General features: G+C 36.8%; 1 protein-coding gene across 3 annotated transcripts in view; it reads right to left on the bottom strand.

Moving 5' to 3' along the window:
* akap6 (A kinase (PRKA) anchor protein 6) overlaps positions 1–27853 on the bottom strand; it is a 154898-nt gene that overhangs the window by 102654 nt on the left and 24391 nt on the right. For all 3 annotated transcript variants that reach the window (XM_058749067.1, XM_058749069.1, XM_058749068.1), the window contains 4 exons: positions 26596–26968; positions 14244–14495; positions 12517–13914; positions 7020–7142 (listed from right to left, as the gene is read on the bottom strand). In XM_058749067.1, coding sequence (XP_058605050.1) covers positions 7020–7142; positions 12517–13914; positions 14244–14495; positions 26596–26925 — 2103 coding nt within the window. In that variant the 5' untranslated portion in view covers positions 26926–26968. The remainder of the gene's footprint in view (positions 1–7019; positions 7143–12516; positions 13915–14243; positions 14496–26595; positions 26969–27853) is intronic.

Here is a 27853-nt window from a genome sequence, read left to right as displayed (position 1 = left end):
AAAATTTCTTGGTAAACGGGTGCAGTGACTTTGGTTTTCAAAAAACACAATGGACCAACACCAGCAGATGACATTGCACCCCAAATCATCACAGACTGTGGAAACTTAACACTGGACTTCAAGCAACTTGGGCTATGAGCTTCACCCTTCCTCCAGACTCTAGGACCTTGGTTTCCAAATGAAATACAAAACTTGCTCTCATCTGAAAAGAGGACTTTGGACCACTGGGCAACAGTCCAGTTCTTCTTCTCCTTAGCCCAGGTAAGACGCCTCTGACGTTGTCTGTGGATCAGGAATGGCTTAACAAGAGGAATACGACAACTGTAGCCAAATTCCTTGACACGTCTGTGTGTGGTGGCTCTTGATGCCTTGACCCCAGCCTCAGTCCATTCCTTGTGAAGTTCACCCACATTCTTGAATCGATTTTGCTTGACAATCCTCATAAGGCTGCGGTTCTCTCGGTTGGTTCTGCATCTTTTTCTTCCACGCTTTTTCCTTCCACTCAACTTTCTGTTAACATGCTTGGATACAGCACTCTGTGAACAGCCAGCTTCTTTGGCAATGAATGTTTGTGGCTTACCCTCCTTGTGAAGGGTGTCAATGATCGTCTTCTGGACAACTGTCAGATCAGCAGTCTTCCCCATGATTGTGTAGCCTAGTGAACCAAACTGAGAGACCATTTTGAAGGCTCAGGAAACCTTTGCAGGTGTTTTGAGTTGATTAGCTGATTGGCATGTCACCATATTCTAATTTGTTGAGATAGTGAATTGGTGGGTTTTTGTTAAATGTGAGCCAAAATCATCACAATTAAAATAACCAAAGACTTAAACTACTTCAGTCTGTGTGCATTGAATTTATTTGAGTTTCACGAGTTTCACAATTTGAGTTGAATTACTGAAATAAATTAACTTTTCCACGACATTCTAATTTATTGAGATGCACCTGTATATAAATACACACACATACAGTATATATTTAGAAAATATCTACATGTATTTACATGTATATATTTATATTCATATAATTAAATTTATATATAAATATATTTAATATATAAACATAACATATTTTTCTTAAATATATATATATGCATGTGTGTCTATTTATATATACGTAATAAATATACACAGTACATACACATATATTATGTAAACAAATACTTTTATTTTGGATGCGATTAATCGCGATTAATCATTTGACAGCACTAGTTTAAATTTTAAAACATATGTTTAAAGTTAAGTTTTTTTCCAACTATAATATCCCTTATGAGCTCTGAACAAAGAAAAATATTATGTTGCACTGTAGTGCCATTTTGTATATATATCTATAAATATCTTTGCAGTCAGACAAAATAATAATATGCCACTCTGGAAATGTAAGGTCAAAAAGAGTCCACTGCATTATGGGATACATTATGGGATATAGTTTTCGATGCAGTGAGCTCAGGCTGTATACTGCACATTTTGGCAAATGTAAGCAGGTCTCTCGGGTATTCTGTGCATCCAGAAAATGCATACTGTGAATACACACCAAATCCTGTAGTAGTATGGAACCAAACATATGCTTACAAATGTTGATTGCTGCACATGAAGAAAGTATGCAGTACATACTTTTAACCCTGTAAGGTCTAACATATGAAATAATAGGAAAATCTAATTTATTAAAATGGCAAAGTTTATTGAACCTTTAGACAAAATCTTAAAAAAAAAAAAAAAGATGTAAAAATGTTATTTGTGGAGTATCATATTATATAACATTTGTGGTGAGTATCATATATATCAGGCTTTTATGGCTCATATAGTATGATACAGGAGAATACTGCATTCATATTAGTGGAGAAAAAAAATCACCTGTTTTATTCAGATGCTCAAATTAAGCAAAACTATGTGATTTCGTTGCTGATATTGCCAAAAAATGGCCAAAAAGTGAGATAAAAATTCTTGCACTGTACCTTAACAAGATCTAATGCATCCAACATCAGTTGTCACTCTGTACCTCCCAATAATATGTGTTAGATGATATTTAAATGCTTTTATGATCAAAGCTCTGCAGTTTTTACTGTGGGCAGCAAAACATGTAATGCAATGCAATACAATGATGATGAACAAATAACAAGCCTGATGTATCATATTTGATACTCACATTTGAACATGATTTTTCTAAAAAAAAAAAAAAAAACAATGTACGCATAATCAAGTAAACCTAAGTTGCTTCAGTCTAGTAACTGTTCATCTTGAAATATTACTAACAAAATCTGATTTATATAAATCAGTAAAGTTTTCTCAGCAAAAAGACGCATGAACCACAGCCTGAAGGAAGACGTGGCTAAAAGTAGAAACTATCAAATCAGATGACAGAAAGCAAGTTTTTTCAGTGAATTTTTTATCATGTGTTTAATTTAGAAGCCTTAAAAATTTGCATATCAAATATGATACAGTAGTTTTTATCGGGTTATGTAGGCAGTATACTAAACAAACAGCCTGATTTTTAAAATAACATCAGAAAGCACTAATCACAGTACAAGTAAGCAAGCCCTAAGTTTAGTGACTAAGAAAGCCCAGAAATGGCCATCACATACCAAATGGACGGTCTGGTGTCTGAGGCCGTCTGAGAGCGGAGCGAGAGGCCCGAGACTCTCTCTCTCTCTCAACTTAGTGCCATCAGAAAGCGCGAGCGGGACGAGACGGGTGATGGATCAGCAGGTGAGAGAATTTATCACTCATGACAGACACGAGAGAAAGTGAGGAGAGCTTATTTATGAGTTCGGATACAGGCTGAAATTGATATCCTTTACAGAGCTAAACGCCTTTAAAATGAGTAAACAAACCGAAGGGGAAAAAAACGCAGAATAAACAGATATCCATCACTGATTTATGCTACAACAAAATGCTCTAGTAATAGGGTGTAATATCAATTTTTGGTGCACATGGCAAGGACACTCGTATACTGTATTCAACGGCATAAAAAGCGAGCTGTAATAATCCCATCAACTATAACTGAGGCGATATCAATATCACATAATCTTATTAAGAGACTCTTTATATCAATTCGTGCAGCTCCAATTCAAGGTTCAGTATAAGCAAAAAGGCAACGCGCGTCATGTTTTATTAAACGAGGATGTTCAAACACCTCAAAAACAACACAAAAACATTCCTGTCAAGTTTCAAGGTGTGAAAAATACCCTTACATCCATTTCATCATCACCTTTACTTTCAAAACACAGACCCAAAGAGAAAATCCAATGTGTTCATGAATGAAACCTAACAGTTTGAGCGCACAAAGCCAAAATCTGCATTTTAAGTTGATTCCCAAGCAGGTGTGTTTTGTTTGCTATTATGCTACAAATCTGTGTTGCATCTTCACATGGGAGGTGCTAGCTCTTGACGTGTGATGTGTTTGTGTGTGAGCACACTGCCGCCCCACTCTGGCTAGGATCAGACGTGAGGGCAGACAGGTTATCGCTTACTTGACATCAATAGATGTGCCACAGCAACCGGTGGACCACGAACCTCCCCCTGTCCTAATCCCCAAATCAGAGAGAGAGAGAGAGAGAGAGAGAGAGAACGGAGGGAAGGCTGCTGGGCGAGGAGGACTCTGGAGACAGATTGGGGTTTGCAGTGTGCAGGTTTGAAGGAATTTGTGGATTCTGGGGTGAGGAGACAGGAGGACGGCCTGTCAGTCTCTCCTGGATCACGAGTGCTGTGCTTGTTATTAAAGGGACAGTTCACCCAGAACATAAATTCTGTCATCATTTACTCACACTCATTTCATTCCAAACCCGCATGACTTTCTTTCTTCTATATGAAAAGCACAAGGAAATATTTTGAAAAATGTCCCAGGACTTTTTTGGTTTATGAAAGTGTCCAATGCTGTTTGGAGACCAACGTTCTTTTTTTTTCTTTCATGTTCAGAATGACAGAATTGTACTTAAAAATGGTCATATTTCTTGGGTGAATGATCCCTTTGAGAACTTTCAAATTAAGTTTTATATATATAAAAATATTAAAAATATATTTAAATGTATCTTTGAAAATATTAAAATATATATTAATTATATATATATAAATTTTACACTATTGTATACTATATTATTTATTTATAATTTACCTTAATGTATTATACTTCATAAAATATTTATAAAATACAAATTTCTTATGTTCATAAATGTACAAATTTAAGAACAATACTGGTTGACAGATCACATGCTATCTGCACTAGTATAGTATGTTGAAAGTAACATGCTGAAGATGGCCAGATGGTAACCATTTTTGGTGAATTTAGAAGTTCATGGATGTTTGATTTTTTGATTTTTTTGGCTGGGAACCCCATTGCACTGGGAAAGAAGAAGAGTTTATGACGTTTCACTAGTGAAATAAACAGCTTTAAAAAGCCTAAGGTGGTGGTTCGATGGTTTTAAAGGGGTTTTGAGTACACGAGTCAGTGAGTCAGACTGGAAAACAAGCTAAAATATCTTAAGTAAATGCAAGACCAGCAAACAACCTTTTTTCAGATGGAGAAAAACGACTGCTGAAGCTGCAACTACAGTTTCTAAAATAGTTATGCAGCAAATTCAAGTTATGAAGTACTACATTTTAAAATAATTAATTTAGCTAGACGACAACACTAACATGCAAATACAAAACAGAATAAACAGGGTTTGTCATTGCAAACAGAAACTTCAAGAGACCATTTTGACTAGACAATTTTGTAAGTGCAAATTTTTAACATACAAAGTGAAAGTCTTTACATTTAAAAATATATACATTTACTAGATGTTTCAGTAGTTTTGTTAACTTATAGGAGCATACCAGCATGTAAATGACATGAACTAATAGTCATGGCCATAAAACTCCAATTAATCTTTTTAAACACTGTCCACTCAAATGTAAAAGACTGTGTGGTTTGTGCGCTAACTGACATATAAAGAATGCCTTTAATGTTTGTGTGTATGTTGGAAAGCAGGAGCACAACTCACTATCTGTGTGACTGGGGGCCCTTGTTTCTGTGTCTCATTTGCCAATGGAGGCCGGCTTGTGTGTGTGTGTCGTTAATGTGATTCAGAGACCTGGATCCGCCACCCAGCGCAATCAATAGCTGTTTCATTTCACAATCTCTCAATGCCTTATAAAGAAAGCCCACTCCTTTTCTCTCTCTCTCTCTTTCTCTTCCTACCCTGCAACAGCCAACCTCCTCCTTACGGCTCTCCCGTGGGTACCGGAAAGATCCGTGCTCACAGACACACACATATATGCGCATGGACACAAACACAAACACACACACACGCTCCCCACCTGCCAGCTGGACTTAATGCCCAGACATTAAACCTGTGAGCACATCCTGAGAGCCCCGAACGCTGGATGAGAGACAGCGAGTGTGTGACCCCGCTCTCTGAATCAATAAAAATGAGTGAAGCCCCTCACTATAAAACACAATGTGATTTTCCTCCTGCAGTACAGACGGCCGGTCACACAGACAGATGGATAAACAAACACGTCTCGCCGGTGCACAAGGCAAACACGATACGCTTCTGATACGGGTTAGTAAGGGTTTCACACTACCACTGGAAGGACAACTCATAAATGAGATCTTTTTAATATCTCAATTAGTTTTCCTAGACAGCAATGAGATTTAACGAAGGACAAATGGAGGACTTTGCTCATGTCTCCTACTTCTCAGATCTCTCGAAACCAAACCTAGCAATCTCACGTGTCAACTAGTGGTCTAGGGTTAATATAATATCAGCATTTATTTATATAATATAATGTTAAATGATACAGATTTATAAAAAAAAAAAATACATGTACATTCACCATTTACTTTTGATAACATATAAAGATATTAAATTATAAATGTTTATAATAGTGCTGTCAAATGATTAATCACGATTAATCGCATCCAAATAAAAGTTTTTGTTCATGTGTGTATACTGTGTATATTTATTATGTATATATAAATACACACCCATGCATGTATATATTTAAGAAATATATGTTATTTTATATATTAAATATACTTATATATAAAATAAATTATAAGGATATAAATATATACATGTAAATATTTTCAAAATATATACTGTATGTGTGTGCATTTATACAGATATATTATGTAAATTAAAACATTTATTTTGGACGTGATTAATCGTGATTAATCGTTGACATCACTAGTTTATAAATAATACATGTTCATTTAAAATAATTTATGATAATATTAAATATAATCCTATGTATTTATACTCATTAAAATTATGAAATATTTTAAACTTTGGAATAGAGAAAATGTATAATTTACTGTAAATTATTTATTTAAATATGATATAACACCATTTATGAAAATGTTAAATTATACATATTTATTAATAAATGAATGTACATTTATAATTTACTTTTGACAATATATTAATATATATATATTTATAAAAATATATTTTGGAATATATTCCATATTTAGAGTAAATTATAAGTTATTTATTTAAATATTATATATTTCAATATATGATGTATATTTATAATTTACTTTTGATAATATAAAAGATTTATATTTTATATGCACACACACACATAGTAATTCATCAAAATTTACAGTAAATTATAAATGACCTATTTATTACTGTAAAATATAAAATTCTACCGTAAAACTCTTTTCAAAAGCAAATGCACATAAATGTATTATTAATTCATTTCAAGACCAAATCATCTCAGCTGCTATCTGCTTTAATTTTATAGATCTAAATCTTTTTGTACATAAACAATCACAAATCAATCATGTCCATTTTGATTCCTCCTGAGCAATTTATAAGAAACGTTGGAGACAAAGGTAATACTTAAATTAAACATGACTGAGAGACATGATGAAACTATGAAAGAGCAACATCTGAGAAAAAATCCTTTAAGAATTAAAATGAAATAAAAACAAAGCAGTATGAACACTAGGGGAAACACTTCTGACCATATGCTCATTTGTTAACTTATGTGAGTTTTTACACACTGAAGGATATCGACGGATAGACGTTTACTCACTAGGTGAGTTTCCAGGTAGAGTTTGAGGCTGTCGATATCAGCTCTGGGTGGCGTCCAGTTGTCTGTGGTTTCTAGAGCGTCTCTCAGCCAGCAGATGAACTCATCCAGTTTGCTGACAAAACCCTGCAAGAACAAACACACAACAGACACATCAACACGGTCAAACACAGCAATTGTGATTGCTTTGACATCAAAAGTCTCGAAACGTAAAAATCTGAACAAAACCACCATGTGTTACACCACAACACAACAAACAGGACCTCAGAAAAATAATCAAGTGTTTTGATAAGGTTTGATAAACTGATAAAAGTTTCGAAGCAAGGGTTTGCATTTGTCAAAAGCACACAATGCTTAAGGGAATGTCACACAGAAGCTGCCCTTGATGTGCGTCAATGGCTTTTTCAGTGAGAGGAGATTCAATGTGCTCGGTGTGTACATACTGCCATCTGCTGAACCAAAGAGACACTAGATTCCACCAGCTGCTTCTAAAACAAATACTGGAGGAGCAGCTCGCTGAAAAATGAAAACTGTGTCATTATAAAGCTGTCTTTCATCCATACACCAAAAAGGAGATGTTTTACAGAATGTCCAAACTGCTCTGTTCCAAACAACAAATTCAGGTCCTAAAAAAGGACAAAACAACCTATAAAGGAGTCTACACTCTTAAGAATAAAGGTGCTTCACGATGCCATAGAAGAACCTTTTTGTCTAAATGGTTCCATAAAGAACCTTTAACATCTGTAGAACCTTTCCGTTTCACAAAAGGTTCTTTGTGGTGAAAGAAAGTTCTTTAGATTATACAAAGGTAAGGAAGAGAAATGGTTCTTCTATGGCATCGGTGTGTTTTAAGCACCTTTATTTTTAAGAGTGGTATCTATAGCTACCTATCAAGTCTTCTGAAGGCAAATGAAAGCTTTGTGTGATGAACTTGTGTTTCATAAGACTTTAGAAGTCATTTAGCCTGTTTTTATTATACTTTTATGTTACTATTGTGTTATTTTTGGTGCTCAGCAGCACTCGTTTGAACATCCTTCTGCACATGGAAGAAAAAGTATGAAATGAAGGTGAGTAAATGATGACATTTTCAGGTGAACGATTCCTTCAAGTCTGTGGTTAACCAGAGGGTGAACGTCGAGGATCTGAGCTCTAATTAGAGTGCCAAGTATGCCGGTCTTCTGATGTTCTGATGTCATACGCCCAAACGGATCAAATACCATTTCATAAAGTCTCTAATGAACCATCTGAATGTAATATGAGAACATCTCACCCTTTCTCCAAGGCAGCTCCTCCTACTCATTATCTAACATTGGCGAAAATCAAAGATATTGATACAAATGACCTCTCCGCAGACGCCAGCTAAAAATCCCATAATTTATCGACTGTTTGGCCTTCACCGGCAGACAAGCTTTGAAGTGGGTGAGACTGGCTGTGCTTTCAAAGCTAAATGCTGGAGAGGAATAAGATCTGCCATTTCAGATGTCAGAATAAGGCCTGAATGCATCTCCTACTGGTTTCTATGCGTTGAGCAGATCAACTGGACCTGGTTTAGGTCTGGCGGACTCTCTTGGTCAAGCTGGCCAGAGCTGGTAGACCACTTTTATGTTGAAAGAAAGCCTTGAAACTATCGCACATCTCTCCAGCTTTGCTGCAATATGGTATATCATCATATAGACCAAAGGAATTCTGTGCGATTGTGGCAGTCGATGGAGATCAATAGATACTGCCGCTAAATTATTCCCCTGGCAGGGACGGCGTGCGATTCGCTCTCATCTTGTGCACTGATAAAGCACTCAGAGCAGATGAATATGTAGCCGCTGGTCACAGCATTAACTGAGCTTGTCACCAGACCTGTTTGTGAGTGTATTACAGAGGGAGGAAGAGAAAATAAGACGCGACTCCATGCCCCAGAGAAAGAAAAAGAAAGAGACAGACAGACAGAGAGAGTGAGAGAGAGAGAGAGAGAGAACACTAATGGGTGAGGGCAGTCGGTCGCTGCCAAATTTATATTTGAATTGGACAACCTCAGAAACCAATCACTGCTTTTATCGGCGTATTCAATACGTACAACAAGAATTGTTCACCCCAAAATGAAAATTTGTTGATTTAATCTTGATGTTGTATGTCTGCTTTTATCAGCATATTCATGTTGTCTGTTTATTTGCATGAAATAGGAATTGTTCACTCAAAAATGTCACAATGAAAAATAGGCTTCATTTTCTATATGCAATGAATATTTAAATAAATAAATGTATATGGTCTTAAAGATCAAGAAGCATCATTGTTTATACCTAATATAATACTTTACATATATAAATATAATAATGTAAATATATTATGATACAATAATATATATAGAGAGAGAATTTTTTATTTCACATTTGTAATATCTATCTCTTATTTTCTATCTATCTATCATTTTCTCTTATTTAAAATCCCTTTATCTTATTAAATTCCCTCATCTTTTTTTTTTTATACATTCTTATTTTTATTTTCAATAACATAACTGCCACCAAAAATAAAGACGCAAAGACAAAGATATGCAAAGATTGTCAAAGTGGGGGGAGGCAGAGGAAACAGAGAGAGAGAGAGACAGAAAAAGACAAGGAGAAGGGGAAGAGGGGTTGGTGGCGTCACACATGACTAGGCCCCTGAGACGCCCCCAAGAAGAGACTTCAGCTGCCAGCTGTCTGTTGCCATGAGAATGAAGTCATCTCCAGCGGCTGAATACTAATGTAATCAATCACCTCCTCCTGTGACACGCATCATCTCAGGTGGATGTGGCTGCCTACCTCCACCCGCTCCAGTGAGCTTACGGCACACACTCACACACACACACACACACACACACATGCCTGCACTGGAATCAAAGGAAGGATTACAGCTGAAAACTTTTGAGGGCATCCTTCCCTTCACTAGTCATTCACCTCCATCAGATCGGCATGATTGCCATGGATACTGTTCCTAAGACATGAGAAGTGTTATGAAGTAGCTTTCAAAAGTGCTTCCTATGCTGTAAGGATTGATCTGCTTGGATGGAAAAGAAGACTGAATTTGGAGGTGATAAAATATGCATTAGTGTGAACTGAAAGAAATCCAGTGGACGATATAAATTCATGACACTGGACGAACTGTGTCTAATGTTATTGATCATTGTAAATCAGTGGCCATTTACATAAAATTAGTCTCTGTGTTAAGACTGTGTTTTAAGACCAGTAGAAGTGAGCAGTCGTATTTTTTTTGTTTTTTTTAAATAGCACTCTACGGTTAAATCTATGTTTTAATGTAACTGACCTTTGATCTTAAATAATTAAAACAATCGACTAATTTGTAAGACTAGTCTAAGTATGTTATGCAAATGACCACAGACAAAATATTGTACACAAACAGTATAACCATAGTTCCCACCAAAACACCAGTTACAAAACCATGTTTTTACTCTAGAAACCATAACTTTAATTTCTATTGCATTTTGGGGCACTATGCAAGTTTTTAAAACCAGAACATCAAAAGACGCATCTAAATGACCTTGTTAAATAAACTTAATCTGATGCACTCATGATTGACTCATTTTCATAAACACAGTTATTAATCTATATTAATTTAGGTTTACACTTACAGAATGGTGTTCTTGGTGTGAATTTCTATTTTACCACCAGATGGCGATAGGACGCTACTGTGTCTCTAAGGCAGTAAACCAAACAGTAAAACTAATCTCATGGTCAACAGCAGTCAGGAAATAAAAAAATGTGTTATGCTGTAATCTTTTTACAACAAATCGTTGCCATTTCTTATATTGATGTAATTCTTATCTATGTTCTTTCAAACATAAAGTGTAATGCATTACTGATGAGACCGGATGAATCTAAATAGCTAAATAATAAAACGTCACAGAATTAAATTACTGCTTACTGCAACAGTATATTGCCAACTATTAAAAAATATATATATATGTTTATATGCATTATTCCATGATAAACATTTCAAACAGCAGTATGCCACATTGTGCTGACCTCACTAGTCTGTCTCATGATGTACAGTAAGCGTCATTCATTTGGCTCATTTGACAACCTGCTTGTGATGTTCCTTATTTGCTTAATAAAAGCATCTGCTAATTAATAAAATGTAAATACAACTGCATTTATTTATTTTTTTTATGTTTTGATGTGGCATACAGCTGTAATTTACAGTTCATGTGTCACACAATTCCTAAAGCTGGACACATTGCATTGTGGGATACAACATTTCAGCAAATGTATTAGGTCATCTGGGCATTTCCATGCATCCAGAAAATCTGCATACAGTGCATAGTGCACATATTATATGCAACAGCAACAGTAAGAGTGTGATAGTATGCTATTCTGTACATAGCCCATAAGAAAGTGAAGAACTAGTCTGACAAGTTTGGGTTTCCTCAAGCACCCGGGTTCTTTATAAACACGATTGCATGTTCTTAATTATGTAGCTAATCATTTAATTACAGACTTGGGACTGAAGAGAGGTTGTCGAGGAGTGCAATCCTGTTAATTAAGCTTTGAATATTAGCAAAAGGCTGAGGTGGCTTGTTAGTTCATTACCCCTTTAGTTATCAGCTGTTTTTAATATCTGCTTAGTGTAGTGACACATATTAACTGCCGCCTCTATGTGAATGAGGATTAAGGCATACAAATGACTTCCTTAGTGATTATATCCCTTTCAAATTAAATCGGAAATGCTGTGATAAATGTAAGTTTAACCATTGAGAGGGTTAACATTAACACTTGCTTATTTAGTTTTGCTGAGCGTACTAACTACTCTTAATATTTCTACAATATGTATACTAGGATGACCTGATTTGTCAAAATTAGCAGTATTTAGGGACACTACACAGGACAGAATGTTTCTCACAATGCAACCCACAAATTTTGCTGAAATGTATCCACTCAACTAAACGTCACTCACATGCAACATGTTGAGATCATGTGACAGCAAATGTAGCATTCTACAGTTTGTTAAATGTTTATTATAGAATAATGCCTACAGTTTAACTTACTATAAAACAGTATGCAGTTTACTGTACAAACTGTACAGTGTTTAATACACTGAATAAGGGACAGTAAATAGTATATACTGCATTCAGTTAATACGGCACAGTATACAGTATATATGGAACAATATGAAGTGTATACTGCACAGTATTCAGTATACAGTACATATGGCATAGTATAAAGTATATTCTGCACATTATTAGTATACAGTATTTTTGACAGTATGCAGTATCTACTGCACAATATTCAGTATACCGCATATACAACATAACACAGCATCCGGTTATGTACGACAGTATAAAGAATATATGGAACCGTATGAAGTATATACTGCATAGTATTCAGTATACAGTACATACGCCATGGTGTACAGTAAATACTGTACAGAATTAATGACTGCTTAATGACTAAATGACTAAATGTAAATGTAAAGTTATTCAAAAACACTGTTCCAAAAAGCAGAAATCTCTTACCTCTAGTTTTGCCCAGACATCATGGTAGTTCTCTTGGTGCTGAATATCTGCTAGTAGTTGCTGTATCAAGGGTGTGCATTGAAACATCATCTTTGGTGCATTGGGCCGGCCAGCTGATATATTTCTACCCCTAGACTCAGGTGTACTTCGCGCCCCCTCATCCTCAGACAACAGGTCGCTGAGTGGGCCAGACTCAATGCTGTCATCCAGAGAAGGCGCCACGTCACTCGAGGAGGTAGGTGAAAAGCGGCTGGCTCGGGAGGGCTTCTTATAGGGGTGAAGCAAAAGGAGATCACTGCTGCTCTCCCAATCAGGGTTGACCTCAGTGAGCTCCCAGTCATCCACGTCCTGGATGGACTCTTGCAGGCCTCTTTGCGGTAAAGCCTGAGCGAGGCTTTCCAGCTTCATCGCCAACATCTCTGTCTTTTTTAGCTGAGCAGGAAGAGCGAGGAACTCATCCGAGCCATACCAGTGCTCTTTGGGGCTCCCTGATGTGTTGGAGATGCACAGAGCATTCTGGTTCACGATCCAGAGAGAACCTGTGGCGGGAGCTTGATCGTCTGGGCTGGATGACATTTCCCGCTGGTCAGGGTCTGAGATATCCTCCCCTGAAGATGGTGGAGGGCTGGAAGAGTCACTGTAAGCCTGCTTGGCTTTGGAGTGCATAGTCTTGAAGTTTGTCAAGTGCTTCTGCGCGTGGAATCCCTGCATGGCCTCTGATGAGCGTCTCTCCAGAGGGACTTCCGATGGTCTCTTGAGACTCATCTGCAAGTTCCTCCCGTTCACGACATGGAGACTCTCATAGGACTGACTCCCATTGCCTGGATAGACTGATTCCAGCTCCAGCCAGAACTTCGAGCGATCCGGTGTATCCAGAAGGGAGGGTGTGCTTCTGCTCAAATCAGCCTGGTACTGGAGAGGCGAAGACCTAGTGCACCTTGTGTCCCCATCACCCTCCAGGTACATGGGCTTTTTAGGCAAAGGCTGTGTAGGAGAGATGTCACTCTTAAAGCCACCTTGAAGAGGGCGTTTGGAAAGGCCAAACCCACAATCTCCCTGCATTGCTGAATCTGGTGCTCTTTCTTCTTCGGTGGGGTCACTGATTGTCTCTTGAGGTTCCTGGGTGGAGGTAACAGACTCTTCTGCAGGTGGAGATGATACTTGGTTTTGTCTAGAGGCCGCGATGTTGAGGAGATCCACACTCTGAAGCAGTTCTGGGAAGTCTTGCTCCAGCTCGGGATAAAGGGAGCGTGGCCCTCGACCTTCTGGATCGTCAATGGGGCTGTAGTCACTCAGTTCGTAAGCAGTGATGCCGCAGTCCAAGGAGAAGTAGTCCTTACTGCATTTAATGGTCAGTTGGCCAGAATCGTCCACTTCTGTCAAAGCGTCCAACCGAGCCTAAAGATGATCAAGACCACAAAAACAAACAGACTCATTTGTAAGCTTAAATTTAAAATGTAATCAAATCAATCCTGAATTGATCTGGGATAATCAAGTACACTTCACTGCAAGTGTTTGCTAGAAAAGCATGTTTACAAGGGCTGTCTATTCTGAATGTCTTTGGTCAAGGGTATATCAAATACCCTTATGGTTTATGGTACACTTCCAGCAGAACGTTGCATAACTAACTTTCTGTCCTTGAGAATTAGTAAGGGATGTACCCTGAGTAAGGGATGTACCCGCTTTAGGTGGTTTAATTTGGATGATGTTTTGGAGATGTATCTGACCTCATCGTGATCCTGGCTGAAGGCTTGCAGTATGTCAGTCTGGCGGGTATAGTTGCCGTTGGAGTCCTGGAGGCCCTGGAGAAGCCTCTCTTTCAGAACCAACACGGACACTCGCAACTGGTGCCAGAGGAGCTGCACACTTCGGATGTCCACTATGATGTTCACCGAGTAAGACAGGAGCTTCAGGGAGAACTCTGTCTCCAACAGGGCATGGATCTGCTCAACATGATCCGATATGTCTTCACAGATGTCCTATCAGACAGACAAATGAACAGTCAGTCAACTGATATTATGATCTGCAATTTTATGCATGGAATTACACATCATATGATGGCACTGGATTCATACAGCACAATTTCTGATCATATGGCCTTCTCAACTACTCTGTGCTAAAATACCGATTTCCATCAGCAACCCAGAACCCACAGGATATTAAAACCCATCCCTCTGAAGACTTTTTAGAAGACAATGAATGTTCAGACAAAATAGTTTTATGAATTACAATTCATGAGAAAGAGCAGAAAGAATGAGACATGAGTAACAAATACTTTGAAATTCTCTGAAAGAAGAGAGATTTTTCCAGAATTACGGCTCACTGATGCAAAGATTAAATTACTCAACAGGATATATCTGCATCATGCATACCAAATACCATTATTATGGTCGCTGATAGAAACAGCTCAGATTTCAAGGCTTTTCTAGAGTTTTAGCATTTCATATTGCTTTGCTAAAAAGAACTAAACTTCAGTCAAGTGAAGACTACTCGAACCTACCTTCAACCAGGCACAAGTAAAACAACATCACCATGCTATGTATCCATGTAAGAGGAAATGGAGGGACATTTGAGTCATTTTCACATGACATGTGAATAATACAGAGGAGATCTCAGAATATACCAAAGAGCACCACACTGCCCATGTGGTTTTCCCAGTAAATTATGTCTTTCGCAACAGATACACTACCATTCAAAATGTAAGTGCGTACCGTACAGTGCTGTTGTGCTTCTTGATATTTTTACGATTTCAAGATGATTTCACTAGGATCTTATTGGGATATGTAATATCATTATAGTCGCTAACCAGTTGCTTGTAGCATCAGGTTCATCTGATGTGAAAGTCACAGCAGCGAAGAGCACATTTACGACCGTGGGTCACTAGGTCTAAGGGGCTTTTCTTTTACTGTCACTGTGGTTCAAATCATAAATCAAGCAGCCAGAGGCTGATATTAAAAGGCTAGTTTCAGACCCGTAACTAATTTCAGAAAATGAGATCACAAAACAGAATAAGATGAGATGGTGTAGAAACACTACACAGCAACTGCACATTAAAATAGACCCTAAAAATGTATTTGGACATTTAAGTCTCAACTTAATAATGTAATTCATTGCATTAGACAATGATTGCATGTGAAGTCAAATAACAATTGCATTTTTTTTTTACAAAGTCATGCAATGAGAGACTTTTTAAAGTGTAGCTTAAGTGTCCAAATTCTGTTTGGGTCCACTGTTTGTGGTTGGATCATGTCATGTCCCCTCTCCCAGCCCGTGTAAGTCAGGAGGTTCAGCTGCTAGGAAAGTCTGACAGTTGCCTCATCTTATCCAAACTTAAAACACTGTCATTTATAAAAACTTTTAATTTAGGAGTCAAAATAGGACATGTTTCCAAGGACATAAACTGGAACTTCCTTTTGAAACATTTTGCCACTTTGATATCATTGTAATTGCATCAGAAAATAAAATAGTATTTGTATTTAACTGCATTAAATACAAAATATCAATTCAAGCAGCAACTGCATCTTTGACATCACTTTGTATGTATTTATTTTTTCCTGAAAAACAAACTAGTTATGCCTAAAAAGCACTGAGACAATTAAAAGAAAGGTGAAAGAGAATATAGTTCACAGGAGCATTTATGGGGCTCGGAAGACATGCCAAAACAACTGCAGCTCGTTGTCAACACAGCAACACCAGAGCTGCGGCCAGCAGCATCTCTGATACGGTGTCGTCCACTCCCTAAAATAACACGGCACCGCTGAATGTAGGTCAGACATGCCACCAAAATGCAGCGGGGTCCCATACACTCCTGCCTCGCTGGCTCAAAAACAAACAGTAGAGTATAAACTGACCATGTTACAGGGTTCATGGATCACCTACTGCAGCACACATACAGATTATGATGACTTAATCAAACCAAAAGATCCCCTGAAAATAGTGTCAAGATTTATCACATAAGTATCGCATCAAAAAGATTCAAATATCTAATTCGTGAAATATTTAAATGATATAGTGGGACAACTACTTTAGTTTGGGCATTAAAACAAATGCTTTTACATTAAGCATTTCCAAGCTTAAAACATCTCAGGGTTTATTTTAAACAGTATATTTTATGTTTGAGAGAATGAGAGAATGAGAATGAGAATGAGCTTTATTGGCAGGTATGTTTACACATACGAGGAATTTGTTAAAGTGACAGAAGCTCCACAGTGCAACAGAATGACAGCGACAGAACACAGATAATAAAAAGAATAATATACAAATATACAAAATACCAAAAACACATATAATATAGACAATTATGTATGTACATGTATGATATGTGCAAATTTGAAATGTAAATAAGTATGTGTGTTAAGTAAATAATGTATAATAGTGTTGTGTGTTCCACGTTTATTGTCAAGTGTTCATGAGATGGATTGCCTGAGGGAAGAAACTGTTCCTGTGCCTGGTCATTCTGGTGCTCAGAGCTCTGTAGCGTCGACCAGACAGCAGCAGTTCAAAGAGGGAGTGTGCTGAGTCCAGAGTGATTTTGCCAGCCCTTTTTTCTCACTCTGGATAAGTACAGTTCTTGGAGAGTGGGGAGGGTTGTACCAATGATTCGCTCTCTGTAGTCTTCTGAGGTCAGATTTGGTAGCTGAGCCAAACCAGACAGTTACTGAAGTACAGAGGACGGATTCAATGATGGCAGAGTATAACTTTTTCAGCAGCTCCTGTGACAGGTTGAACTTCCTTGAAATAACAGTTTTCTCTGTGAATATATTTTAAAATGTAATTTATTTCTGTGATGCAAAGCTGAATTTTTGCCATCATTATTTCAGTCTTCAGTGTCACATGGTCTCTATAATGACTCAAATGACTAATAATTGATTCTCATTGGTCAACTGCAGCATTATAATGACCACAAAAATATTTAATTGATCATTGTCTCAATTTCTTACTAAGCTGTGCAGGTTTCAAGTCTCATATGACTTCTATGGTGTCTTTTCCCCCACTCAAATCAATATATTATGTTCCATTTTCCAAGGTCAATGTAACAAAATAAACCATTCAGGGTCACACAAGACCCTCATCACCTAGTCTTTTTTTTTTTGTGATACTGACCAGCTAACATATACACTAGTTCATGTACACCAAAAAAGGCTTTTTCCTCCAAATAAATGAATACTATTCCACAACAATTTTAGCAGCAATAATAATAAGAAATGTTTCTTGAGCAGCAAATCAGCATATTAGAATGATTTCTGAAGGATCATGTGACACTGAAGACTAGAGTAATGATGCCAAAAATTCAGCTTTGCATTACAGGAATAAATTACATTTTAAAATATATTCACAGAGATTTAATAATAATATTTCACTATAGGCCTGTTTTTATTGTATTTTTGATCAAATAAATACAGCCTTGGTGAGCATAAGAGACTTCTTTCAAACATCTTTTAAAAAAACCTACCACCCCAAAAATTTTAAACAGTGTACAACGATAGTTAAACAGTAGTACAAAAAAACCTTGGTAGTACTATGGTACCTTTGTGTACTTTTCATCACTAGCCAGTGAAAGTGACAGGGAAAGGTGTAAGCACGCCACAGCTGCCCTCTCAATACCATGTGACCTCTGATGATACAAGCACACGGGCACGCACACAAACACTCCCACGTAAATGAACTTTCAATAAAAGTTCTTCCTTTTCCAAATGCAAAATAATACACAAACCTTTTCCTACAAAACATGCCATTTGTCAGCCTTTATCATTTAGAAATCAGCAAACACAAAGCCAGCCTACTCAATTATCCATAAAAGAAACAGCCACTCGACTTCCCACCCTAACAATATTTCAAACAATCTCAGCAATGTCAACCCATCAGAGACTTCCTGTTAGAAAAATACTTGAGCGTGTCAGTTGATCCGTCCTCTTACCTGCTCGCTGGCTGAAGTAAAACACAATGAATCAAAGAGAATGAAGTCAGAGATTGGTTTAGTGTGCTCTGCGCTGCATGCGGCGCTGATGTGTGTCAGATCTGATGTCAGATGTGACAGCTCTGAGCGCTGGTGCTGTCTGATATGCTGTCGTTCTCTCTCTCTGTATCTCTTCCTCACTCACTTCACTAGCCTGTTTCTTCCATTCTGTCTTTCTCTCTGGAGGAGGGGCTGCCTCACCACACCGAGGGGCTATTTTGGGACCTGACCTCTCCCTCCCTCCAGCAGCCCTCATGCTGCTCTCACTTTGTCTGGCCCACCAGCACAAGCAGCTGCTGCGGGGGGAATTACACGGGGGTTTGAGGCGTAACTGGAGACACTAAGGTCACAGCACATACTGGGGCTTCCACATTAGCATTAACACAAACAAGGCTAGTACTCTGCATTGTGCAGTATAATACAACTTATATGTGCAAAAAAATCAGGTTTATTTACTGCTGTGTTAAGGATTTGCATACTAAGAAGCTTCATAATGCAGATCAGTTTATTTGGCACAATAGAGTTCAAGTAAATGCATCCTAAGCATCGACATTTGCATTTTTATCTATGAATTTGAAACAATGAAAACAACTTTTAAAATAATGTTAATCTCTCTGAAAAATGTGAAAGATTCGGTAACACTTTACATGAAGGGGTGTGCATAAGACTGACATGACACCTTCATAATCATGACATGTGTCATGAATGAGCTTTTATGCATGTTTATGACAACTGTCATTAAGTGTCATTCGCTCAGTTATGTCATTTTTAATGCAAAGACGACATTATTTGTCCTAACCCTAACCTAACCCTAACCCTAGCCCATAACAAAGACATCTCAAACAATGTCATCTTTGCGTTAACTGAGCGAATGACACTTAATGACAGTTGTCATAAACATGCATAAAAACCCTTCATATTCATGACGTGTCATGTCATGATTATGAAGGTGTCATGAAGGTGTCATGTCAGTCTTTTGCAAACACCCCTTCAAGTGTAACCAAAGATTCTTTAGAATCTCGCGGCTCGCATCAAGTTCAAGACACTGATGCTTGCATATAGAACAACCACTGGCTCAGCACCCGTTTACTTGCACTCTCTACTAACAAACTACATCCCCTCCAGAAATCTGAGATCTGCTAGTGAGCGACGCCTCGTGGTACCATCACAGAGAGGCTCAAAATCACTCTCCAGAACATTCTCGTTCAACATTCCTGGCTGGTGGAACGATCTTCCCACCCCTATCCGGATTGCTGGATCCCTGTCAATCTTCAAGCAACAACTGAAAACTCATCTCTTTCGACAGCACTTGACTTAAAAAAAAAAAAAAAAAAAATTCTCTTTACTTATTCCTTCCTTTGGTAGTTTGTATTTATTTGAACAATGCCTGAGACTTGGTGTTGCAAGCACTTCGTCTGTCTGATTGCCTCTTCAAGATGAATCGCTTTATGTATTCCCCAATTGTAAGTCGCTTTGGATAAAAGCGTCTGCAAAATGACTAAATCTAAATCTAAATCTAGAAAAACTAAAAGCTTTTCAAAATTATTAAATTCTACCTAAAATGTTTTAAACTTTGCCATCATGGAAATACCATGGTATTTGATGAAGGTATACTTTGGAAAACCATGTAAATCATACACCGTTCAAAAGATTGGGTTCATTAAGATGTTGTGACAGATATTAATACTTTTATTCAGCAAGGATGCATTAAAATGATCAAAAGTGACACTAAATACATTTATGTTACAGAAGATTATTTTTTTTTTTTAAATGGCGTTCTTTGCCTCTATTGTCTATTCATTGTCTATTCATTGTCTATTCATTTAAAAATGGGAGTACTGCAATCTTATTGGTAGTGGAAAATTAATAATTTTCGACAAAATATTGCATGAACAAACATGCAAAAAGACAAGAAATGTGCAGAACTTTGTAAATGAGTTTTCTATTATGACCTTGTAATAGAAATGATTTAAAAATCGCTACAACATGCAAATGACGCAAAGTTTGAAGTCTTTAGCACATCTGCTAACCACAGACCATTCAGCCCACTGAACACCATTCACTCTTTGGAGAATCCAGAGAATTCAGCTTAATCTACACAGTACTAAGATTACATCACTCTAAATGTATGTCCACGTGAACTGATCCGGTCTCAACTGTGTAAAAATACAGACGTGAGAACTATGGGTGTATCTGCGTGTGTGGGTAAATCACATCAGCGTGTGTACAACCGGCGTCCTGACAACTGCTAAAATGCTATTACATGCTATTAGTGCCAATGCAAGTGTGCTTTGTAAGTGTGTGTGTGAATCGTTCTCATACTGTACATCTGATCTGTGGAATAAGGGTGTGTCTGCAGACATTGTTCTGTGGGCTGGTCTCATTGGGGAATGTGGACATCACAGCTGTGTGCTGATCTCCTTGCACTGATGTCCATTAGTGTGTCCGCTCTCTACATACTACACACAGCTGCTACTGCAAACCAGAATATTCCTCTTAGAACCAGTTCTGTCTATCTTTCCATCCATCAGTGGCTGACATCTTGACGTTCTCTCATGATTCTTTGTTAGCGTTGCCATCTTTTGGTCAATAGTTCGTTAAGCAGTAACAGCAGTGTACTTACATATGACATACTAAATGTTACTTTATATAAAACACAATCATATATTAAAAAATAGACATGCATGAGCAAATGGGTGTTCATAATTTAATTACTATGAGTTATATATTACTGTTTTTTAATGTTTTTGAAAAAAAGGATCTTTTGCTTGCAAAGGCCATATTTATTTAGTCGAAAATACAGAACAAAATATTGTTAAACATTATTACAATTTAAAATGTGTTTTCTATTTGAAAATATCGTCAAATGTAATTTATTCCTTTGATGCAAAGCTGAATTATCAGCATCAATGCTCCAGTCTTCAGTGTCACATGATCCTTCAGAAATCATTCTAATACACTGATCTGTTGCTCAAACATGAGTTTATAACAGTCATAAATATTTAACAGTTTGTCTATTTAATATTTTTGTGGAAACCATGATGTTGATTTTTTTTTCTTTGATGAATAGAAAGTTCAAAAGAACAGCATTTATTTGAAACAGAATCTTTTATAACATTACAAAAGTCTTACTGTCACTTTTGATCAATTAATGTGTCTCTGCTGAATAAAAGTATTAATTTCTATAAAAAAAAAAAGATCCCAGACTCTTGAACAGTAGTATTGATCTTCTCCACAAGATGGCGTTATTTGCTTGAAAGTCAAAGCTAATATATAGTTTATGAACACCTTGCCACTAGACTTGAAAATATGCTAAATAATTCATTTTACGAGGAAGAAGAGACATCTGAATGTTTCTGAGAAGCTGAAAAGATGTTTTCGTCATCTGTAATTGCCTTAAAATTCCTTCTGAAAGCATATGATTGTTGACATGATGGATTTTCCAGTATTCATAAAACATACTGAAAGCTCAGTTCTAAAATCACTGCACACATGATGAAAAATCAGTGGTCCTGTATGTTGAGCTTCAGTAGGAAGCTCACAGGAAGCCTAGATGTGAGTCACTTAGGCGCACTAGTGTAGGAGTATCAGTCCGTGCTGAGCTCTGTGGCCTCTCATGGAGAAGCAGATGTGTGCTGACCGACTGACTCATTGTCTGCTGATACAGAACACAAAGCCTTCAGTCACCCTCTCAAAATAACACTGGATTCAGCAAGAAACACTCAGAATTCTTCACAGCAACAACACAAAGCATCAACAGAGAGAGAGAGAGAGAGAGGGGGGTTTTATAACAGTACACAAAAGAAGCAGAAAACAGTGCTCAACCAACCAAAAAAGAGAAGGAGGAAAAAATCAGAATGCCATACTGGAAAAAAGAATGTGCAACACTCTCTATTAAACCTATGAAACATCTTCATCTGTATTAGATTATAAACATGGCTTCTTTTCCTTCATCAAACCCTCAAGAACATCATATATAATGGTGAAAACTAAGAGTTGTTCATAATCTTAAAGATTTGCACTTTTGATAAACAAATTTGCTGTCAATTATGACTAATTTGTTGATTTACTGGGTTCATATTATATACATTTATTTAATTTATAATTATATATTTATAACTATACATAATTATATAATTATATATAATATTTAGTTATAACTTTATTATCATTTTAATTATTAGAATACATTTGCTACATTATGCAAATTACCTCTCAGAAGTAAAAATTATCATAATAATTACTAATAAATTGCTTATCCTATGTAAATTATAAATTACAATTATAATTTACATCATTTGGAATTATATATGACTTGCATTTGTATGTATGTATGTTTGTGAGTGAGTGTGTGTGTGTGTGTGTTTAAATTATTTATATATTTAATTTAATCACCTAATTTTTCACCAACAGTCTCTTTATAAAGCATCATTACATTAAGACACACTGTTAAAAGAAAATTTGAATGAATGCGGCATTCAAACTGTTCAGAACAGACTGAAATTATCTGATTGTTAATAGCCTAATGGCACAATCTAATTTCATACAGCAACTAAAAAGATGTAACTGTGGTGGCAATGACAATGCCATCTGACCAATGAGAGAAAAGCTCTGCTTCAGAGACTCTCTCACACACACACTCTCTCTTTCTAAAAGCCTCACACATGATTTATTAACAGGAAAGGCAGCTTCTCAGACTGGCTGTAAAACGCAGTGACACCAGAGACTGCAGTGTGTTATTTAACAACACAGAGCAGCAGACAAATGAACAAATGAACAAATGCAACGTTGGAGGAAGAGAGGAAACCAGCAGGTCACGTTCCAGCGGCTGTGACTCACGTTCAATTAAAGAATGGATTCCTGTAACACATTAATAATGCACAGACTTCGGCAAGAGGAACTGTGACGCAGCCGGTTTCCTTTTCACTTTCACTTATTTAAAACTAAAGCGTGTTGCTTTTTGAGGTTAAAACACTTCCTTCTGTATCAGTTTCAAAACAATCCTTTGTTTCTTTGAATGGCTCTCATAATGATGTGAGCAGCTGTTTATCTGAGCCGTAACATGATGAAGCAGATCCACAGGCTGCCTCATAAAGACACTGAGAGGGTGAACGTCTAATTAAAGACCGCTGAGTGCACTGTTCTGATTTAACCTCAACAAACAAAAGATGAAATGAGAACACAACCGGAAAACAATGATGTTACTGAAACCTCATTTCTGAGAGTGTTATGTAATAGTTTTTCAATCTGAAAGTGGAGCAGAGGGATTCAGCCGCTCAGCTGTGAGACTAACACTGAAACGCTCACTATGATCCCATCAATCGCTGAATCAAACACTTGATGATATGGGATGTCATCCAGCCATCAAATATATGGTTCCTAGTGCAATAGACTGGGGTTTCCCACGCTGGGGTCCACGAGTTCATGAAAGCAAATAATTGCAAAAATAAATCATAGAAAATTTAAAAAAATAATTGCAAAAATAAAATAAAATATATAGTACGAAAAATAAATAATATAATAGTAAAGGTATCTGGTCAGTTTTGTTTCCCCGTTTCGAAACTTTCCCACAGTAAACAATACTCATAGGGATTAGATGTGAAGATATGCCCTTCAGAAATGCATGTTAACGCCAAATTTAAAAGTAATGGAGTTTAAATTTCTCAGAATAAACTCAGAAAGTAGCTTGCAACAGCATATAACATTTCCTCTCAAACTGTTCAAAAGAGAAACATAAGGTGAGAGTTTACCTAGGAAAAATGTATCCATGCAGTGTGACATTCATCTGGACAAACTTAAGCATTTGTGGAAATAAATATATATTTACATGTCTATCAATGCAACGTCAACCTGAAAAAGATCCAGCAAGCTATGCTGTGCTCTTAGCAGAAATAGAGTCTGAGTTGAGTAGAGGAATCTGATAAGAGCTCTTGTCTGCTCAATGATTGATCCACATCATATCCAACTAATCTACAACTCAAATATCCATTATGGCTTTTAACAGTCAATACTGTGTTTATAGCCGATCCCTCCATTACCGGACGTCTAAGATGGACTGCTGCCGTGCTGTTAATGATCCTACTAAAAGACTGGAATTTAGGCATATAGTACTTCATCATTCAGGGTCCATGCAGGGTCCAGAAATTATTTTTGTGCCACACCTGCCAATGGCCGGCAAACTGAGAAAATGAATCTTAAATACAAGGCTTTCTTAAAACACATTCATTTGATGCTTCATTTTGGACCATGTATGAATCAATGTGCTCAAACAAAATACACCCTGACAATGTGAGTAGGACTGCATTACACAGCTACTTAATAAATAAATGCAATGGACATGAAATAGTGATTCGAGCTTTGAGATTCTGTTACAAAAATAGCTTTACAAATTAGAAAAGACATTGCAACAATACCTCTTTGTTCCAGTGACATTTGTTTTCGTGCTGAGCTTCTAACCATCTATAAAAGGTTTATGCTCATCCTTGAAAATAATATGAAGTCTACAAAGGTCATTCTGTTCATAATGTTTTGAGTTGTAAAATGGCACCAATTATCTATTGTAGTGACGAAATAAATTAATTTTTTAAATATATTAAAATATAAAATGTTGTTTTAAATTGTAATAGTATTTCAAAATATTAGAGATGCACCGATTGACCGGCCAGTCACAGCCACGCGCACACTCACAGTCGCGTGTAAACCATGGTGTAAACACATCGTTTCGCGTGAGAATGATTCTAATTTTAATTGCATTCAATGTAAATAGTGACTGATAATGTACTTATGTCGTGCCAGATGAGGCTTGCACAGCCTGAGTGAGTGTTTGAGAGAGACAGCACACACACAAAGTAACTCAAAGAAATTTATAGATGCATACTGTGGTAAAAAGTTTTTTTTGTTTGTTTTTTTTTACAAAATATGATTTAGATTAGCAACATTATACGGCCAGGATGTTTCCCCGAATATCAATATCAACACGATTGCAATGACACTGATTTTATACAATACTATTTCAATAAACAAGAAGTTAAAATTAAGCGACTTAGATTTTAGACAAAATATTGACTGTTTTTGCTCAGTTTCGCTGACGAAAATAGTTCACAAAGCCACAGCAGAACTGTTTCATGTCTCCGAGCAACACAGCGGTGTTTCGTTACTGAATGAATCCACGTTTTTGAACGAATTCAGTGAGTCAATGATTCAGTGGCCCATTCATAAGGGCAGTCACTTGCCTTGCCATTTGAATGAATCGGTTGAATGAATGAATAAATGACTCAGTCATTAAATGGACACTTGCCGCCACCTACTGGTGGTTTAGTCATATTTAAAAGTATCATTGCATTTTTTCAACATTTATTTGTATGTTTAAAAAAATATGTATAACATTAATCTTATAAAATTATTTACAAAATTGAAATTGCAGTGTAAATGCATTTATGGCACCTCAGCTTCAGCAAACTGTCTGTGTAAATGCATCTAATGCCACTTCAGATGCAGCTTCTGTTTCCTCTGCAGTGGAAAGATAGAGTTTGTTAATACTAATTTCATTTGAATGGTAACAACTCTACAGTTTATTATTATGCTAACTGAATTAACTGAAACAAAGTAAGAATTTGATGTGAAAGATGACACATTTAATAAGGTTAGGGGAAAAAATGACCATTTATAAACTTAGTGGGAAATGACATCTGTTTTGTTACATACAGCAACTCATTTTAAGTTAACTATTTCTTCACAGAGCACTTGTAATGTTTAATCATTTATTTTATTATGTAAATATTTTTTGCATTGACATTTGCATAGATTTTTGTTTGTATATGCTGTCAGTTATAGTTCTTAGAGAGAAAATCGGAATCAGCAAAAATCGGTATCGGCAGGTCACACTTCCCAAAAATTGGAAATCAGAATCGGCCAAGAAAATTGCAATCGGTGCATCTCTACAAAGTATTAATGTTTTTACTGTGTTTTTGACAAAATAAATGCAGCCTTGGTGAGAGTATAAGAGAAAAACATAAAACATAAAATCTTACTGACCCTAAACTTTCGTACAGAAATAAATAGCATCATTATGTTGCCATGGACAAATATTATCTTATCAGAATCAAGCATTCATGTACTCTTACCTTGAGTTGTACCAGGTGCACATCCACGTGTCTATTGATGCTGTCTTGCTGCACAGAGTGTGTGAGGTCTCTGACTCTCTCCGTCGTGGTCCTCAGCCAGGTCTCGATCTCCGGCAGGTGCAGAACCACCTTCCAGTCGGCCCCTGTGTGGAGAGGAGGGGGTTTTTGGTACCTGCGGTAGGGATCTTGTTTCTGGGTTGGCTCGTCCCCGCTGACGCTGGGCCCACACGGATCATCGTGTTTATCGGGGCCGGGTTCCAGGGTGGGAGTCACAGAGGTTATCATAGGGGAGGAAGCCTCACTGGCCATCGGTGATACGGCAACATTCATGGTGAAACACAGCTGATCCTGAGGATGGGCCTTTTTGGTTTAGCTGTTCAGAGAGGAGACAAAAAATGAAAGGATGATTTAAAAAAATGTAAAAAAACAAGTAGTAGGAGTGCACAACACCGATTAATATTAAAAGAGCTGCCAGATTTTGTTTAATATGGATAGTCAGAGGTAATTTGGGATGCAAATCTAATGGCAGTCACGGTCGTAGATGACAGCATGTAAAGTGGCTCTCGTGGTGAAGCAATAGAAAACCATTTAAAGAAAGGGATTTCTCATCTTAGGGAATTATTTTCTATTTTGAAGAAAAAAAATATTACAAGCATGGATAAAAATGCCAAATCACAAACAAAACACACTGCACAGCTGGTTCAGGAAATATTAAACCCTACAGAATGCATATTTGAGCTGCTGGGCTTACAATTCTGAAATCATCCAGAGTATATTCTTATTGCAGAGAGCATTTTGTTAAAATAAAAATGAATCGTCAATAACTTAATGCATTTTCCAAGATACACACATTTAGAAGTTATATGTGTTATTTAGAGCACATATAGATGACCTCAAAGCTAAACTAAACTAAGCCACAAAACTCTAAAATATTGATTCCATTGGGAATAGAAACCTATAAATTCATGTCACCAAAATCCTTTAAGATGCTTTCAAGCTCCATCATACTCTGTTTAATCCCAGATCAACTCATTCACATCACTTACAGTGAGTATTATGCATATTGCCATCTCAGCAACAAATGCTATTTTACATGGTAACATGATAAAATACAATGACAAATAATAGTCAAACTATTATTAAACTATTAATAGAATTAAAAAACGACATATTTCAATTTGATACTTTTTTCAGTGTTGTTATTGTTAACTAAAACAAACTTTTGAAAATTGTTTGCATTAATGAAAATAAACCTGAA

This window comes from Onychostoma macrolepis, chromosome 17 (assembly GCF_012432095.1).
Source record: "Onychostoma macrolepis isolate SWU-2019 chromosome 17, ASM1243209v1, whole genome shotgun sequence".
NCBI classification, from domain to species: domain Eukaryota; kingdom Metazoa; phylum Chordata; class Actinopteri; order Cypriniformes; family Cyprinidae; genus Onychostoma; species Onychostoma macrolepis.
Note: the sequence above shows the minus strand (reverse complement) of the source record. Positions and strands in the feature narration are given on the sequence as shown.